At 39.5% G+C, this 20130-nt stretch overlaps 1 protein-coding gene across 1 annotated transcript in view; it reads left to right on the top strand.

The window, feature by feature from the left end:
- The window catches only part of PCSK2 (proprotein convertase subtilisin/kexin type 2), a 113446-nt gene that overhangs the window by 43016 nt on the left and 50300 nt on the right, over positions 1-20130 (top strand). Inside the window, exons 3-5 of the mRNA XM_069787527.1 lie at positions 8972-9085; positions 10763-10871; positions 12871-12908. Of these exons, the coding sequence (XP_069643628.1) occupies positions 8972-9085; positions 10763-10871; positions 12871-12908 (261 nt within the window). The remainder of the gene's footprint in view (positions 1-8971; positions 9086-10762; positions 10872-12870; positions 12909-20130) is intronic.

Here is a 20130-nt window from a genome sequence, read left to right as displayed (position 1 = left end):
TTAGATGAAATTTGAGTGGGAAGAAGGCTGTGGAGGATGAAGTGGAAGTGTGACAAGTTATAGCACAGGTCAGAAGCCAGCTTTTAAGTGCAGAATCATTTTGGAGACTCAGGGTTTATTTTCAGCTTGTGTTGCAGAGTTACTTTAAGATCTCATCCTCTGCTGATTCAGTTTCCCTAAATGATGATGCATACTTACACAGGCATATTGCAAGACTCTTCCAGTCTGCATATATGCAGTACACTTGAACGTAATACCTGTAAAGCAAATTGGCATATTCAGAAAGAAAATGCATGAAATTAGAGGTAAAGCTGCTACAAATGATGCTTTATGACTGGAAATGTGTTTGGACATTAGCACAAATATTCACATTTACAAGAATTCTCTTCTGCGTCAGGGTGGGTCAAGGGTGTCAATTGAGTCTTCCCATACAAACCAAACTGAACGTGTTTTTCTCCAAGTGATACTTTCTCGCAGTCCACACTTATCTGGAGACTTGCTGCATGAAATAAATTAACTTAAAATCAACAGACTTAGAGGAATCTTTAGCCTATGAGCACTTCCCTTCTCTTGGGATGTATCAGATATTCATTGCTTGTGCGGAAGCAGCAACCATACAGATGGAATCTTTAAAAAGGAGGTTATATAAAGGTGGACTCTGTAGTACCTCTCTCCTTGTAGGACCAGTGAGCTATTGTGAAGCAGGAGGAAAGTCCTTTGCTGGAAGACTGCCCAGGAATATAAGAAATGGTCCAAAGTTATAAATGAACAAATGATGACAAAGAGGGAATTATTACATTAGAAGATTCAGCATCGTGTGAGCACCTCTCTTCTTTGTACTGCATAGATAATATCTAAAAGCTAGTCTCAATGCCGAAAGGTTTGCAATCTTAAAGATGAACTGGGCCGGATTCCTGTTTAAACTAAAACCCTTTTATACCACAGAGAAGCTGCAAATATAACGTAGACCCACTTTGGGTATCACCTCAGAGGTTGATGGTGGCCTTTGTAATGAATGAAAATCACTCCATGAAAAGACTTCTACTGTTGAGGAAGAATGAAATGGTGGGGTTATTTTTTTTCAAGCATGATGTTTTAAGGAAGGTATACCTGCAGTGCTTGGCAAGGGGATGTAAGAGAAGGGAAAACTGTGAGTTGTAGCAACTAATTTTGCAGCTAAGAAGGGAGGATCTGCAGTCAATAATGCCCTACATGCATGGGGCCCAATTTTCTTTTCTGTCACCAGGCATGCTGTTGTTTACACCTGCTCTGAGAGGTGGTTATACTGATTGGGAGAGTCTGATCATTTCTGTGGCCCAATGTAACTGGTGAGACAGTGAAGTGCAAAATTTACCCGCAAGCTGCTGATAAAGTTTCCCCGTGCTTTGCAGTCTCTCCAGATCCACTGGAGAGACTAATGCATGAGTTACAGCCCATCTCTGGGGAATTTCTTTCTTACGGAGATGTTTGATTTTGTAACTGAAGTGACTGACCTACTGTCTTGAGATAAGACATTGTTTGAAATATAAATTACTTTGACTTTTCTGTCATTATAGTCCATAAAGTGTAATGTCAGCTTCTCCATGTAGAATAAGAAGCAGTTTTTCATTCCTTCGGAAACTTCTTAAGATTTCAGAAATGCTCCTGCTCTCTTTTTGGCTTGTCTAAGCAGTGAAAAAATTGGAAATAAGAACGGAGTTCCTAGAATAGCCAGCACCTGTGATAGTGTGGATCCTGATATGGCCCTCGTGCCAAACTGAGGAGAGAGCAGAGGTGTGAAGCAGTTTGCTTGTTCTTGAGGCAGTGCACTGCATATCAAGAGATCCAGGGCTTTTTCTCTGTCTCAGTCTTTCCCCTTAATAAATTCTATCCTAGAGCAAAAAAACTTTATCAAAGAGGGCATGATCCTATGGAAATTTCTGTTTTACCAAATGGGCATTTTCCATTGCAGACCATTCATACTCAGCATTCATTTTACATTGCAGCCTAAACAACTCACTTGCATTTCAAAGTGGAAGCTAGAGGAGCGCTATTGATTGCTTAGCTGAGCAGGTTGAATATGATCTGCAGCCTCCTCTTACACATTGATTCCTTGTCTCTTTACTCACTGCTTCCTGAATGTCACTGAACTGTGAGAGGCCTGCTAAATGGACAAAAATATTGATTTCTTTTCCCCTTCTTTTATTTTTGAAAGCTCCTTATTTACCAAGCACTGAACTAGTATCAGGAAAACAAAAGGTCACAAAATAAGGCAGACGCAAGTCAGTTCTTGCTTTTTTTTTTTTTTTTTTTTAAATATGAACTTGGTTGAAACATGAGTTCTTTAAATTGTGTTTCCATCAAGAAAGGTTAACTGCCTGGCTGGAACCTTTAAGTGCAGGCTGTTCACCTTCATATTTTACTATTGTCTGATTGATGCTGAATTTCTGGGGCAGTTTCCTAAATGGCCATACCTCTGGTGTTATGATTTTCAGTGATTTTTGCAGAGAAGGTAGTGAGCAGCCCCAACTATGCTGGGATTTTCTGTGCAAGGCAATCAGTAACAGTCTTTTGTCAGAGTTTAATGGTGTAGTATTTTGTCCCTGTTTTGTTCTACTGGGAGTGTGACACTTTGCAATACTGTATCCGGGGGGGGGGGGGGGGGGGGGAAGTTCAAAGAGCACAAGCTGGAGTCAAGTAAAACTGACAAGACATCCCAAGAGGGGTGGCTGGGGACAGCATAAGTGTCCAGAAGCTTTAGTAGTTGCTGATGGTCTATATAAACTTAGAAGTGTTTGGGCAGGCAAATGGAGTTGGTTAGAGAAAGTGGAAAACTAGAACTGGTCCAGAACATCTAAGGAAGTGTAACAAGTGAAAAAAGCGGCAGGTCCTTGATATCCAATGACGCTGTTTCAACTAGTAACAAAACAAAAAAGTAACAGCAAGGTAAAGGGGTGGCTAAGAACAATGAAAAATGGACATATTTTACAGTGGAAGTGACTTCCAGGAATCAAAGCAATTTTCATGCTGTCTATGCTTGTCATTATGAAAATAGCCATTTAAAAGTATATAAAACAAGAGTGATAAAAGTATTTTGATGGAAAGAGATGCATTTTTACTTTCATGGAATCTTTCAAATTGAAAAAAAAAAATTCTTCCTCTGTCCTTTGCTTAGAAATGGCAGGGAAGATTGAGTTGATAAACTTTAAAGTTTCAAAGGACTTGTGCTTTAACAGCTGCTATGTCTTTGCTGTAGTGACTCTAACTGTACCTACCAAGGAGTGGCAAGATAGCTTGGAGAAAGGGTCCCTGTGCAAAAAACTCCCCAGAGATTAGTGGATATAGGTGGAAGAGGCACTTGGAGGCTGTTATGAATAATCCACCAGAGACAGCTATGGTAAGCAAGAGGGACTCGTTGCTATGTATGGAGGGAGCCATGCAAACCTTTGAAAGTTATTAGCTGGCTTGAGAGGAGCAGCTGTCATTTGATTAATAAATATTGGATGGTCAGTGACACTCACAAGCCCCCTGACATCCCTGCTTATTCTTTCTGGGCCTTGAAACAGGCTCAGAAAGTTTGAAATCAAGCACATGGATCCAGCTATGTCAAGACAAAAGGCATCAGTTTTCTGCATTGCTGTGGCTGGATGGAGTCTAGCAGCATGTCGTGGTTTAACCCCAGCCAGCAGCTAAGCACCACACAGCCACTCGCTTGCTCCCCCCGCAGTGGGATGGGGGAGACAATCAGAAGGGTAAAAGTGAAAAAACTTGTGGGTTGAGATAAAGACAGTTTAATAGGTAAAGCAAAAGCCACGCATGCAAGCAAAGCAAAACAAGGAATTCATTCACTACTTCCCATCAGCAGGCAGGTGTTCAGCCATCTCCAGGAAAGCAGGCCTCCATCATGCTTAACAGTTACTTGGGAAGACAAACGCTGTAACTCCGAATGTCCCCCACTTCCTCCTCCTTCCCCCAGGTTCGTATTGCTGAGCATGACATCATATGGTCTGAACATCCCTTTGGTCAGCTGGGATCAGCTGTCCCGGCTGTGCACCCCCAGCCTCCTCACTGGTGGGGTGGGGTGAGAAGCAGAAAAGGCCTTGCCTTTGTGTAAGCACTGCTCAGCAATGACGAAAACATCTCGGCATTATCAAGTGTTTCCAGCACAAATCCAAAACACGGCCCCATACTAGCTACTATGAAGAAAATTATCCCAGCCAAAACCAGGACACAGCCTCACCACCCTAGGTTATTGGTTCAATAGCAGAAATGAGCTGTCCCCATTGCCATTTAAAAGTGATTCAGTTCTGGTTCATCTGACTTTAGTTATGGTTCGAGTAGGTCTGTACTTTCTTTTTGCTAGTGAGGAGGGTCAGCATTATTCATTTTATTTTGTAGTGGAGAGTCACACAAAACTTGGTTACTTTGGGCCTTTAACAGAAATATGGAAGAATGTGACATGAGTGCTCCTCTCTGACATCTTCAGAGCTTACCAGCAAGCAGCTGTGGGACAATACAGGTGATGAGTGTGTACTCTGTGAATGGGATCAGTGTTTCCCTGATAGATATATCTCTCTTATGTTACATGGATGGAGTGATAGTAAAATTAAATGTCTTTGTGTTTACTTAGAGTGAAATCAGAGGTGAAAAAGACACACTCATTAACTCTGTACAGGGTTTAGAAGCAGATGGATAAGACCCCAAAAAGCTGCTATAGGTGCATGATATCCCATTCTCATTACTTTTTAAAGAGAGTTAGGTGTGCAGATCGCTCTGTTGCACTTGAACTTTTCTGCCTCCATCTTTTGGTGCCACTATGTTTCTTTGGATATCAGAAATTAATGACAGCAACAGTTAGGACAGCTTTCCACTAGCTGAAGGTGGTTTATTTGACAATGCCTTTGTGCGTCTGGACACTGTTCCAAACCACCTTTATGGGAGACTGATCTTCAGTACAATTCATAGGGCCTAAGTCCAACCACCAGCCTGACTTCTTCAAAAATACAGGCTATCAGTTTATAACTTCTTACTTTATCTTCAGGAACAGACCTGTGTTGACCCTGAGGCTTTAGAGAAAAAAGAACCACTACTTCCTTTGATTGATCATCTCACTGCTATGTTGGTTTTTTTTTAAAAAAGTCATGCCTACTAGATTTTATCAGAGGGAATGCCTTTTTTCCTCTGGAATTTGGCCTGAATTATCCTGTTCTGAAGTTCTTGATTCTTGAGATTGGGGTTGTGTGTACTGTTCCCCTTTTGTGCACCCGCTGGTATAATTTAGTAAATCTGTCATTTATGCTCAATATAACAGAGTCATTTAACTGCAGGAGCTCACCAGTACAATTAACCTTGTTCTGTCAAAACGAGGAGCTGATTATCTTGGCATTCACAGGAACATAGAGCACAGTTAGAGTGCTGCCATTTTTGGCCCTCCTGGAGCAGTACTGCAGTCAATTGATTATTTTGTTAATTTGTTCTGTATCAGTATCCTGCTGGTTTATTATCATCCAAGTGACTTTATGCACCATGCATAAGTACATTAAAAATCAATACTTGAACCTTTATTCCTTGTAAAGATCTTATCATCCATGGGCTAACTTCTTTGATGCATGACCTTCATGCTGATTACAACACTGCTAGTACCTTTTACATAGTTTAGTTGCATGCTAATAAAGTAGGTGCTCAGATTTTGTTCTTTACTTAATCCTGTATCCTAACAAAAAAGGAATAAGTGAATTAAGAATGAAATAAACAAAAGGCTGTTACTGCTGATAAATAAGCCTAATTTTGAGACAGTAAACTTCATGCTATTTTAGTAAGAAAATCTTGTTCCTTCACTATGTTCTAATAAGTATGATGCTTCACAGGCTTGAATCCCTTAGAGATGCTATTATCAGAAGCCCGAGTCTTATGAATGCTGTTTTTCCTGCTTCGGTTAGAGAAACAAGTATTTAAAAGATGGCATGAGGTTGCATTGTGCATTGGATTGAGGGCTGGATTCCAGGTCTGAACTTGACACAAGTACATGGGATTATTGTTGTTACAAGATCAGAATATTTTCCAATGATTTTCTAGTGTTGCACATGCAGAGATGTTATCTTGTGTATGTGTTTTTGAAACAATGTGACACAATTCTTCCTGCATTTGTGTTACTGATGTCACAGGAAGGCCTGCTCTTCTTTAAGAAGAAAACCATAAGACAGAAGCAGAATCATATGCGGTCCCTCTCCTGATCTAGACTAGATATGAAAGCACAAGTTCCCAGCTCTGGAAAAACACCATTTTTCTAATGTAGATACCCAGTTGGCCAGAAGACTAGGATTCTCCCAAATCAGCTGTCTGCAGTACTAAATGGGCAGTTCTCCACTCAAATAATTGGATTTGCATCATCCCTTTCCAAGTTTGTTCTATTGGGGATTTTTTTCTGGAATATATGGATGTTATCTGATCTTGGGATCATTGCTTTCTAGACACATTTTCTTCAGGAGAAAGGCAAGTTCTTACCTCGCGCTGGCTAAGATCTATATACAAGGCAACTGAATGAGGTGATTTGTAGCTTATGTAAGTGAGGAGCTACCAAGGCCTTACCCAAGCCTTTCACCTCATTTCATGACAGAAATGCCTAATCTTTTCTGTATGCAATTGTATGAGTTACCATCATTTGCGAATGTGAGGAAACCCCACCTTGTTTCTGTAGTGAAAAAGAGGCCTTGGAATTTCTGACACTGTTACATCAGTGGATGTTTAACAACCTGTATGCCTTTTGTCCATGTGAAATACCCAGAAAACAGCCTACAGAGTGGTTTTAGTTCAGAGAAGGTTATACCTCCTTGAGGGGTATATTTCCTTGTCTCAGGAAATTATAATACAATGCAATATAATAGAAAAAATAAATTATATTTTATTGTGAAGATGGAACAAATCAGACAAATGAGATGATCCTGAAGAGGGAAACCAGCCTGTGCTATTTCTGCAAATTGCTCCCCCACTTCCTCCAGGTTGTCTTAAAGAAAAGCCAGGGCTCCTCAGCATTGCTTTTTAATTAGTAGAAATCCTTTTGTACTAAATCCTAATTCAGTGCCTTAATGCAGCAGGTCCTGCAGAGCCTGCAAGCTTGCGTGGGAGCACAAATACATGAAATCTTTTTCTCTGGCATCCCTCTAAGTGAGGCTTGGCTTCTGTTCATAATTATTTTCTGTGGTGACAGCTTGGGGTTTGCAGTCACAAGCAGAGAGGCAGGGGTGGTAACAGAGGAAGATATAATGACAGGTGATTGCTCTGTTGTCTCCATGGCATCACTGAGCCTTATCTTAGAGCTATCAAACAGTGTGCTTATACCTTTCTTTACTCTGTACAGGTACCTCAGGCCACTAAGTATACCTAGTATGGGTCCTACTTAATCACTGTCCTCTTTCCAGCTTATTTGGTATTAGGTTTTTTCTTTATTTTCAATCTGCTCTGCTTTTAATGAACCTGCACAAGTAATGGAGACACACATATAAATGAAAGCACCTACCAATTCAATATTTTATCATTTAGTACCTTTAGTTAAGGAGTTAGAATTCATACAAGTAAATTTTTAGAAACATTTGATGCTGCCTTTTCAGGGCACATTGCCCCATCCTGCTCACTATGAATTGGTATTAGGTTTTCAGGGTTATAATGAAGCAATATAGCTACGAGGAAAATAGCTTTTAGCCTCCATCAGTTAGATCCCAGTTTCATCTCAGCCTTAGGCACCTCACTGAGCACTGTCTTTTGAGGCTCCTGCTTTAATTAATGGAGACAGAAGGACACCTCCAAGAATGACTCAACTAACCTAAGATCTGATTTAGCCTTTGGATGAATTTCTCCTCTGTTGATTTTGACTGACATTATATGAGTTACTGCAACACAGTGGTGTAATTCCTGTATATATTTTTTTAATTAAATGCTGGAACTCTTCATGCTATCTTGGTTCCAGGTGTTAGGCTAAAGAGTACAAAAAGAGTATGTCAAACTTGACAGCACTTCTGCAAGGTCTGGGAGTATGTTAGCACATATTATGGCTCCAGTTACAACCATTCAGTGGTCTCCTTTAGGAGTGCTCTTTTACATGGGTACAAATAAGATGATTATGGTCTGACATTTGTAATTCCTGCCTCCAAAGATATTTGTGTGTCTAACTTATTTTCTACAGTGCTTACTTAAATGCTTTTGTGGATTTGCTGTTTATAAAGAAAAGGATCTTTAAAAAGTATGGCTACTTGTGTTTCATAACCAGTATTTTCATATCTTACACTTTAGCCAGTGTGGTCAGTTTACTGGCTTCTTTGCCATTTAGTTTTTCTTGCCAGTGTATTTATTTACCACTTTTTTATTGCAGTGATAATCCCTGAAAGTAGATCGCTTTACAAGACGTGTTTTCAAGACCCTCAGGAGCATGATGAAAGCACACAACACCAGATTTTTTTCTCCCAACAAATATTTTTGGCAGGAAAGGCTATCTAATACTCTGAAAATGCCCTGGAGAAAAATCTGAAAAAGTAAAAGCGTGGTTGAGACCTGCATCCTCATTTTATCAAATGTCTGCAGCTTGGAACAGTGACATACTGGGAATCAAATACTTTTAGCTTCCAATAAGAACAATGTTTTGATTTTGGTGGCAAAGAAGAAGTATGGCAAGAACCATGATAATAATGATGCTGGAATAGGGGCTCTTTCTTATGCAGATTGTTGGGTGTCTAAAACATGTTCAAGATGTAGCTTTCCTCCAGATAGGACGCTTCTGGGTGTCTCTCCCCCATGTAGCCATTGTATTAGTCCTGGAGCTCTCTACCTCTTTGCAAATTTTGGTTGAAATCAGTCACCGATTTAGAAGTTGCAAATGAATGACACAAACACAAGTAGAGTGATTTCATAATCCTTACCTCTCACGAAAACAAAGCTAAAAAAATCTTTGTGTATGTGATTAACAATGTTGAGCTAAAGATGTAAAAATTAACCCTTCCAGGTAAGGAAAGCTGTGCAACAGGAAGGCTTCAGCAGAAGGAAGCGAGGATATAGAGAAATCAATGACATTGACATCAACATGAATGATCCTTTATTTACAAAGCAATGGTACCTGGTAAGTTTTGAAAGAAAATCACAGTAATCATAAATAAATAACTGACATTCAAGCTATTCTGTGCTGTTGCAATGTTTTGCAAGAGTTCTTTCCAAATATGTCACAAGAACTTGGGAATGGATCCAAGGCTCGGTCCTGTTGTTTTTAACTGTACTTCTTTTATGCTGGGAAGACCCAGCACATTTCAAGAGCTAAATTTCATTTCAGTCAACGGAAAGATCCTTAGAAGGCTTGAAAGAGAACTGTATTGGTATCCTGTGGGCATTCCTGGTGTGCTGATGTGACCCCTAAAACTGCATATGAATCATGTCTTTGAGCTGTTGCCAGGTAAAATATTGTTATAGAATTATAACAAAAAGTTCTAGTGTATTGGCTAGGAAAAGTTGAGGTTTTGAATATTAATTGATTTTCTTCTGTCAAAAGCAGAACAACTGAAAACTGATTAATTTTGGCTTAAGCTAATGTCAAAAGAAATTAATATTTTGCTAAATCATTTCATTTTTAATGTGTCATATTTTATAGGGTGAAGTCTTCAGTCATAAAAGAAAAACTAAATTTTTACATTGAAGTAGCCAAAATGGTATTTTTCTATTTAAAAGGTTGATAAAGTAATTTTGGTCAGTTTTAATGTTGCAACCTATTTATGATGAAATACTTAGTAACTGCAGTACTGCCTTGTTAACTTAAGAAGGGTCTTTTTGCTTAAGAATAGTGTTTCTTATTCTCTTTCCTTTTAATCCATTTCTTATGTTTTATAAATCCATCCAATATGGCTGGGTTTTTTTCTGAAGACAAGAGTTTTCAGATGAATGAGGGCACATTAGCAAGGATAGGACTTCATCCTTGATGCGATGATAAACTACAGTGTGGATTAATTCACTTCTTTCTGGTACTTCAATTAAAATGTAGCAGTGATAAAAATAACAAAATTTTTATGAAGCTATAGATTTTTCAGATTCTAAAGTACACTAAAATGTGTTTTAAAATGAGATGTGTCTGACACAAAATTGAAAATGTTTGCATCTGGAACAGCAAAAGCCATATTATTTTTCCTATGGAACTTGAAAAATTTGCAAATGAGGTTAGTGAACATAAGTAATGCCTGAAGATACAGGGGATTGCCTGTACTGCAGAACCATAGAATCACACGCACACACAAGGTTGGAAAGGACCCTTGAAGTTCATCTAGTGAACTTTCCTGCTTAAAGAAGGGCTAACTCAGTTATCAAAGAAATTGTTTCTGGTACTAAACCCAGTGGTCATGAGTTTCAGTAGATCGCTGCTTTCAAGAAAAAAGCATTTCCTGCTCACAAAAAAGTCCTCTGTAAAATCCATTGGTGTAACTTTTTACTGGATTGACCCAGTGCCCTGACATGCTTAAGTAGAAAAGCCATTTTTTGGGTCCAAAAGATGCAGTGTTTAACCTAATCTTATAAATCACGAAGAAGTGAATTTACCCAGGGTTCATTTTTTGTTTAGTGTTTTGTTTTTTTCTTTTTTTTTTTACTGCTGCATTATTGCCCTAGATATGATTATGTACAGATGTGCACTCCAAAGCAAATGGGATATATTTTCCATACCAAAGATACATGCAAAAACGTAAAGCAAAATTCAGTAGCTGTGGAAATGTGTCAATCAAGTAAAAAAAGCTATTCTTCTTTTTCACTGATGTATTAGATTAACACTGGTCAAGCAGATGGGACTCCTGGACTTGACCTTAATGTAGCTGAAGCATGGCAGCTGGGATACACAGGGAAGGGAGTAACCATAGGAATTATGGATGATGGTAAGTGAAGACTGAGTGCTAATTTAGTATTTTTAAGTAGCTTTTTCCATGTAATCAAAGTCAAAAAAAGATTGAAAAGTAATAATGGATTGCTTGTCGTGGTGAGACTACCAGCCTCCTTAAAGACTTTGAGATCTTCAGGGAAAACATGTTATAAAGACTTCACTAAGGATACTGAAGCATGGATATCCAAGCATTAAAAGTAGTTTGCAATTATCACTCAGATATCTTCCAGGGCTATAATGGCCATTAAGCTAAAGGAGAGACTCCCTTTGACTTCTGTAGGCACTGACTGGGGGAAGTAATTGCTGTGCAAAAAGTACTTAAGAAAACACTCTCTGGGTTACATTATTCTCAAAATCATACTTGACAGCTGAAATAATTAAACACTTTCATGCTGAATGTCAATAAAGGCCTGCATATTAAATGTATTACTAATTTGAGGCTAAGTTCAGGGAAGATGAAGATAAAAGGTACAGTTGCAGTCACAGCTGTTCTACTCATGGGTTCCTTGCTGAAGTACAGGAGTTCTGTGCAGTCTCTCAACACTTTTCTTGGGCTAAATTTTGAATGTTTTCCTTTTATGGTGACTGAATAATATTAAAAATAAATAAATAAAATGTCTGGATCCCCGTATGTTTTCTAGGATCAACTGAGATCTGCCCTCACTTACTTCTGTTCCTCATCTGCTTACTTCTAAGACAAGGTTTCTGTGGAAGTAGGAAGGTAGACTTAGACACCTGTATGTTGATGAGAGATCAGTCTCATGTGAAAGATGTTCTCTCATGTGATGTCATGAGAAATCACAATTTCACTGATCCCACAGAGGCAGGACTAGCTTTCAGAATAGCTAGGCATGGCTGTGATGGGCGTGATGACAAACGATTTGAGCTTCAGGTCAAATAAAGCTGTTGGCCCATCAGATACAGCTTTTAGAGAAGGGAGTAACTTGCCTTATATTCACTTAGAGTAACTCTGGATGAGAGCACCTGAATAACATGATTCTTCATTGAGACTTTTGTTGTCCACCTACCACTTGGATCAGTAAGGCTCTCTGCAGATACAAGGGTCTCTTCATGCAAATGTAGTGCTAAGTACCCTACATAATAGGAGGTAATCACTTCATCAGAATAACTATGATAATACAACATTCTCGCTGCAGTTAAAATTGAACATATAATAGTGAGGTAGTTGGAGACATGGGGCAGAGTAATGATCAAAATGTAACATGAGAGTGGTGGCCATTTCTTTGTATGTTTTAACTGGATATGTAATAGGACAGGTTATCCCATCTGAGTGTAGATGTGCTGCTTCTGTTACACCATCCACTGGGATTTGTATATTTGCCATATGTAGAAAGATACCATGCATTAGAACGAGTATATTTCATACCACTGCCCTGTTACAGTCTTTAGCACACGACCAAGGTGCAGAGCCTATGCTCAGATATTTCCTAAAATGGACTAATCCAATATTAAAAGTTCTCTTTCATACACAAAATCCAAAATGTTTGCCTTGGTGATCTCCCCAAGTCTAGTTTAGGTAATTTTCTGTCTACTTAGTTTACGATTTTCCATGGTTAAAAATACTCATTTTTATATCCTGTATCCAGGGCTTACTGATCTTGTTAGTTTTGGTATGCTTTGAGATGATAGAACTTGTATAAAGATAAATTGTGATTTAAACTAATCTTAATAAGTAAATATGATCTAGTCTACAAAACAGGTCAATAAATTTTGTCGCTGAGCTCACCTTTTCAATTGGCACCTGGTTTTTGACATAAATGATTGAAAACTCCTAGCTGGGACTGCATCAGTAATGGTACACCAGTTTAAAAGTCCACATTTAAAAACTGGAATCTCACTTCAGTCAGTTGCATTATTTGCCATGATCATTTTCTTATGTTTGCAAAGGAATCTTGTTTTGTTCTGTGATTATTAGAAAATCTTTTTTGAAACTCTTAACCTTTGCTTTCTGTTTTGTCATTATCTTATTGCAGGAATTGATTATCTGCATCCAGATCTTGCATCAAATTATGTAAGTACATGCTGACCTTTCCTGTAAAATGTGGATTTTCTTCTTGTTGTAGTCCCTCTGCTACAAAATTTTCAATAATGAGTGGAACAATAGTACAGCTGAACTGCTGATCTTACAGATGATACGTTTCACATGGAAAGAAGCAGACTAAAAATGGGACACTCTGTGCAAGGAATGGAAAGGTGACAAGGCTCTTTGTGGAGGAATGACAGTGCTGCCTCGCATTAAATAAGCTGCAGCTTGCAATATTGGATTTAGGACAGAAATGAGTAACCTGGGAATTGGCTCTAAATCCTGCTATTAAGATGCAGAATGCACCTGTCACTTGGAGGGCCACAGAGCTGTGGGCTGTGGCAAGGCATGTATTAGCCTTTGAAACCTCCAGGAACAGCTTAATTCCTTTATAACAGGTGATTTGATGCAGTACTTCAAAGCATGTGCAGGGCAAATTGTGTATTCTCAGCACACAGTGTGTCAATTGATTGTTCCGCAAACCTATCTCAGGCTTCAGACCTTTGGACTAGAGGATTTTTATCTTTCTTAATTCTTCTGGGCTCTCCCCAGCCCCCCATGGACGCTAGCACTCCTGTCTCCAGGCGTCTACAAGGGCTTCCAGTACCCATGGACTGTGGGTTGCCTTTGTGGTACGCTGGTCTCATGCTGTGCTTGCGGCAGTCCGTTGGGCCATGGGCATCAAGAAGCAGTGGCTCCTTCCCGGGAGGCTGCAGTGTCTCTGCTTTAGGTCTTGCTATTCTCCTGCAGTCAGTGGCTTCCTGAGGGAAGCCCAGGTATCTTCAGCTAAGCAATGTGGTTTAGTTTGCAATTCCAATTAAATGAAAAGAAGGAACAAAGACAATAGGAAATTTTGGTAAAAACATGAGCCATTCAGATAGAACAGCTCCAAAATGAGAAAGTTATTCTTACGTACTTCCAATTTGGGAAATAATAACACGCAGGATGAAAATCTATTTGTTGTTGCAAGTAGCAAAGCACATTTGGTAAAGAATAAATGGATATAGAAGGTGTTTACTTTGGACAAGGAATTTGGAAAATAGCTGACCGCAGAGGTAAAGTGCAGGATAGGCAGTTTCACTCCTTATGAACTGATTTAATAACTTGATAGCGGCTAATTAAACCCTGTGCCCTGACTGCAAAATTCTCTCCCAAGGGAATAACTCAGTAGGATGTTCCCATAAATTGATACAAATAAAGAATATTGTAAAGGACAGCCTTTTTCTTTGCAGGAATTGTCTGTGTGTATGTTCTAGCGTATAATCTGGGCAAAGCACACACTCTTTACTCACTTTCCAGCAGCAGGTGGTGGACAAAGTATGTGGGAATATTCTGGTTCTAAAAATCATGTTTCAAATAAACAAGCAAAAAGTCTGTACACCATATCTGATACAATGTCAAATAGGTACAGTTCTGCTGTTAACAGTGAACCTAAGATCACGCTCAGAAACCAAAAATAGATTTCTCAGTAATACAAGGTTTTCTCTTTTAATTCTAAAAATATTTTCCGTTTGATGGATAAATATTTGTCAGGCTTAGCAGAAATGTGTTGGTTTTAGAGTGCCAACAGTAAGTATTCTAGAATTTAATGGAAAATGACACAGAGAATGAGAATGCACAGACATGGTGCTAGAAATCAGAAAATAGTAGAGCAGGGGAGAAATCTGAGACTTCTGAAAATAAATATTGGAGTGAAAATTGGAGAAGAAAAGCTGTCTGGGCATGGGGACAACAAACCTTTTAATGGCAGTCACGAAAGACTTGTGAGGAGACTGATCTTGAGATGAGAATCTGAAAAGGTTTGTGTAGGAATGACTTTGTCCAAGCAAGGAGCTGTCCAATAGTGGAGCAATGATCAACACAGGGGAGAAAAGACTGAGGAAGACAGTCATTAAAGGAGCAGCAGAAACCCCATCTGAAAGATCAGTCTTAAAGGAGATACCACCCCAATGCTTTCAATACAGCAATACAAAAATATGAGCTATCACATGAAATCTGTGGTTCTAGGCTGTCACAGCACTGGGGGGGCGGGGGCAGAGCTTGAATTTAAATTGTTCTTATCTCAACCCACAAGTTTTACTTTTTTTACTATTCTCCTCCCCATCCCACTTGGAGGGGGGAAGTGAGTGAGCAGATGCGTGGTGCCTAGTTGCTGCCTGGGCTTAAACCACAACAGTAGTTCATCTTTATTGCCTAAGGTTCACTTTTAATTCCATGCTGAATATACCAGAGGACGCAGCAAGGAAACATGCTGATAAATCAGCACATTCTATGCAAGGTAACTAGTAGAAGGGTAAACTTGGTAACCAGTAAGAGGTGCTGGTAACTCCTCACACAGAGCTGGCTGCAGTTGCTGTGTCTGAGAGGTGGCTGGCTGAAGGGCAAAGTTGACTCCTGCTCCCGCTGCTAAAATCTGCCATCTCTTCCCTTGCCCGAGTACAGCACAGCAGTTGCAGGGCTTGGTTCATCTGCACTTTGCCTCTCTTCCTTTCGCTGCAAGGCTGTGTAGGCCTCCTTAAGTCCTAGGAGATCCTGCTCTGACAGCAGCTACTGAGTCTCAGAGACCGTGGGGGCCTTTTCTCCCAGTAGGTAGTAATTTGGGCATGAACTAAAGACAAGGACTTAAATTCAGCTGAAGGAAAGATCGGTTTAGATGTAAAAATGCAATGAAATGAGTCTCTTAAGGAACAAGTTGTTAACTCACTTCAGGCTGGCGTAGCAATTGCAGTCACCTTTGTACAATTCCTATACCACGTTTGGTGTTTCACGACATTTACACTTTGGGGCAGCTTTCTCTTAAGTTATATTGTTTATTTTTAGGAAATTAAAAGCCTACAGCTTATGTTTCTCAAGTGTGTAAATGCCTGCATACCCTGGCAATGTCTGCACATCTTGCTTGGAAAATTGGGAGCAATTAGAAAGTCTCTCAAAGGTGGTGTTTTTGGCACTTGAGCACTTTTCAAGTACAAAATCTGGGCATTAGTTCCTCAGTTTAATTTGGCTTTTATGTTTTTGACTTGCTGGTTTTCTTGCTTGAATAGTTTAATGGGGGTTAGCACTTGACAAAATAGAGGGTCAAGGAAGAGAAAGGGCTTTCTAAAGAAAAAAAACAATTTGTCCAAAAAATTGCTAAACTGTGACCTATCATGTAGAGTGCACTTCTATCCATATTTTTCTTTGCAGTTTCTGAGTTTTACCACCTGAATCATCCATTTGTCTTTTTAATGCACTTTATATACATGAGAAGGAGTGTGCCTGCTCACAGGCTGGGTGGACTGCTCTCCCAGAACACCCTCCCTGCTTGCTGCAGTATAACTACTTGCTTTTCTGGGATCAGGGGGTTATGGCAAAGCTGGAATTTTCCATTCTGCACCATGAATGCAAAGAAACTCATTGTTGAACTATCAATATTTTCTTCCAAGCCCTGGAAACCCTGCAGAGGTTCAGCCTTCAGGAAATTATTATTTTCCCTGCAAAGAGAACCCTTCATTATGAGCTGATAATTAAAAGCTGAAGCCTAATGTACTCCATGGTTTTCTTTCAACTCAGACTATACATACAAAGCCAGCAATTTTCAGGACTGAGTTCTCCAAGTTACAGCATCTGAGTGAGAAAAGAAAAGTGAAGTAACAAGGGCTGCATATTAGCTATGCCTAAAAAAAAAGGAGAACAGCAGCTGTGGGGGGTGTACGTTACAAATTTCAGTACATTGTTTTAAAGAAAAACCTAGGAGAGCAAACGTTGTGCCACAAACAGAAACATAAGCTGATATGTCTCTTGTATCAGTTTGTATTGCAGTACTTTTATAGTTGGACAATGTCTGCTGGTGAAGATGAGTGTAGTTGTGTTATCCCACTTACAGCAGCAGGGAGCTGATCATCTCATGTAAGTGGGTTTGTCCATGATTAGCAGTAGTGAGGAAAACCAGGATCCCACGAAGAGACTCAGGCCAGGAGTAGAAAAATTCCTAGTTTCATTTGGTGTCTGAACTCTGCCTGAAGCTGAAAGCTTGTTTAAAAAAACTGGGGAGGGAGAGAGTACAAGACAAACATTTACTGTAGGAAAACTGGAGGTGACTATGTGAATAGGTAACTTTTTTACAAAGTATTGTTACATGTAAAATGAGAATCATACCGCAATGCTTAATAATAGTAATATAACATATTCAGATAAGAAAAAAAGATTTTGAAATCTGTGGAATTACACAGATGTAATGTGCACAAACATGCAGTCATCCTAGCAGCACTTCATTGCTGTCCCTCCCCTAACTTTTTCTGGTTTTTCTTCTCTGGAACATGTGTCTTTATGGTACAACCTTACGTTCTGTCTTCCAAGGTCCTTACCAGCAGTTACTCAAGCTGTACGCAGGAAAAGGTTTGCTGAACGAAAAAGGCCATATGTAAGGAATGAGGGAAGACTTTCTGGAGTTACCCTGGGGTTAATTGAAGTTTTCTGTCATCCACCATTTCTTATTCAAATGTAAACAGCAGGTGGTCTTACCTGTCTTCTCTTTCCACTTTGGCAACGTGTTCAAACACAAAGCAGTCTCTCTCTCACAACTTCTGGTAACTTTTCAACAGCTAATATGATAACAGCTCCCCCCGCCTTGCTGAGAGGCAAACAGAAGCATATTTTTGGAATAATTATCTTATCACATAAGCAGTGAAATGTTCTAATTCTGTTATGAGCTGCAATTTCCATTGTTTACTATAGGAAGAAAACATCACTGAATAATCTTAACAGCCACAAAAGAAATAAGGAATAGTCTAGGCAATAAATCATACACTCCCATATATGCAGTGAAGCATAGCAACAGCATAAAGGATCTTCTTTCTTTTAGAAAGTCTGTGTTTCCTTCCTTAGCCTGAATTCTGAGTATGCCTTGGCATCCGTGCATGCTGCCCAAAGGACAGGCAAGTTGTTCTGGAGGCCATGAGCCTGATCTCAATGATTTACCAGTATAAATCATCAGTATCTCCACTAAAATCACTGGGACCTGATTGTGGGGGTTTGAAGTTGACTAAACTCCATTGACATCTGTTGAACCATGCTGCTTTGACCCTGATGATCTGCCCCACAGAAATCCCAGCTGATGTAATTGCCCAAGCCCAATAGAGTTCACGTATAACTGATGGTGGGAAAAACATTACCCTTCCAAGACCAAAATCTGTTGGAAATCCTCTGAAGACCTTGAAAAGCTCCCAGTGTCTCCACACTGTAATTAATATCAGCCCAGGAGATCTACAGGGAACGTAAAGCCAAACTGTAGCAGAGTCAGGTTCATACTTGCCTGGTGTCAGTGAATGATGTCAGTTAGCTTTATGAGATCTGATTCCTACGGCATGATTTTCAAAAGATCCTGAGACAGTTACACTGCCATTTCCTACTGCATTTCAAAGGGTTATTGAGCACATGCACTAGACACTTAATTTCAATAAAACTTTACTGCTAATACATCAAAGGTATTTTATGGGCAAACTGCGTGCTGGCCATTGTTGCTAGTACATATTTTTAGTGGCAATGTTGAAATAACACATTATCAAAAAATAAAGAACAAAATAATCTCTTTCAGATGTTCAACACATCACTAATTGGATTTTGGCTTGGTTGGTTTCATATTTTTTTGGTGTTGCTTTGGAGTTGGGTTTTTTGCTAATAGGTTTTCTGAAATAAACACTAGCATAAAAATTAAAAATTATCAACCAAAACCTGGGATAAATTCACAGTAGCTTCTACTAACACTGAAAATTCAGTAAGCACACTGTTTGATGGATGCTGTTAAAGCAGACTGTGGCAGAAATTTCATCAAGAAATTTTTGAGACAAAATTGAACCTCTCTTTTGCCAGGATAGAAAGATGGATGAAGTGTTTAAATGCCAGGCTGACTGATGCCTTAGCAACTGAAAGTGATGGCCTTCTGTTGGGCTGTTTATGCTGCTCAGGTGGCTTCTGGCAGCTAAGGGGCTGGTGTTAGCATTTAGAAGATGATCATTCAGGACATGCAAGACAATGAAGTTTCACTGGAATAAATTAGAGGTTACTGGGAAGAGAATGAAATTCTCTGTTTCAGAGTTGTCAATTTTTTTCTGTTATTCTGTGCTGATCCTGATCTGGGTTCATCACTCGGTTCTGTGCAATCTGGTTTTTTTTCTCTGAACATATGAAAGGCTGAAAAAGAGACGATGCCTTCTCTGATAAGATCTGCCAGCCAAATAAGGTTCTCTGTGTACCTGGAAGGGTGTTCTGGGTTTGTAACATGCAGAAAACTGCAGTCCTCCCCTGCTCCCAACAGTAACTTTTTGCAGGTACATGTCACAGCGGTGCTCGTGTACTGAAGTCTGAATAAGATGACTGTACAGTTCCTCTCCTCTGCCTTATAGCTACTTAATATGAGCACTGCTAATGAGAGAGAGAAGCCATGGTGCTATGGATTTTAAAAGAAAATGTCAGTATCTTCTTACTTCATGAAAGATAAAACTGTTTTGTAATCACAGATGTTATCACAGCCTTCTAGCTTTCAACTCAATTAAAAAGTTGGAACAGCAAAAAGAATTTGAAGACTGTTTCTCCTCTGGATTATTTCATATAGCCAGAGGGCATAGAAAGAGCCTTTTTGTGCAAAGGAGGCTGCACCTTGTGAAGGAGGTGTGATTGCCTTAAGGAGAGATGATTTGTGTTACATACAGAGCTGTGTTTGCAGCTGAAAACTGGATTTCTCACACTGAAAGATGTTAGGCTAACTGCTTTGCTAAAGCCCATTATGAGAGATCTGGACCCTGAATGCTTGGCAAGTTCTGGGGCTTGATGCTTAACACCATCTATACAGCTGGAGTTGGCATTGCTCCACTGATGTTGGCCTCTTCAGGGGGATGCACTGATTTATACTGGCTATAAAATACCCTCAAAGTACAATTCCTTTAGAATCAGAAAGATACTAACGTATTGTAGTTGCATTTGCCTGAGATTATTTTCAGAGCAATGAATGCTGCAAAAAGTTTCCAGATTTATTCTATATTTGAACCACCTGAGAGGGATAATCTTCCAAGTTAAATGCATGCCTGGTATGCAAGCAATGTGAGATGGTGCCAAAGAGACTTGCTTTGCAAGCTGAAGACCATGCATTGTCCACAGAGTTTTTCTCTATAATCAATGTACTTAATTAATCAGCTGCACACTGAGAAAGTGCAAGGTGGCTGATTGCTTTAATCAT

This window comes from Haliaeetus albicilla, chromosome 7 (genome assembly GCF_947461875.1).
Source record: "Haliaeetus albicilla chromosome 7, bHalAlb1.1, whole genome shotgun sequence".
Taxonomy (NCBI): domain Eukaryota; kingdom Metazoa; phylum Chordata; class Aves; order Accipitriformes; family Accipitridae; genus Haliaeetus; species Haliaeetus albicilla.
This window is presented reverse-complemented; position numbering and strand designations above follow the sequence as displayed.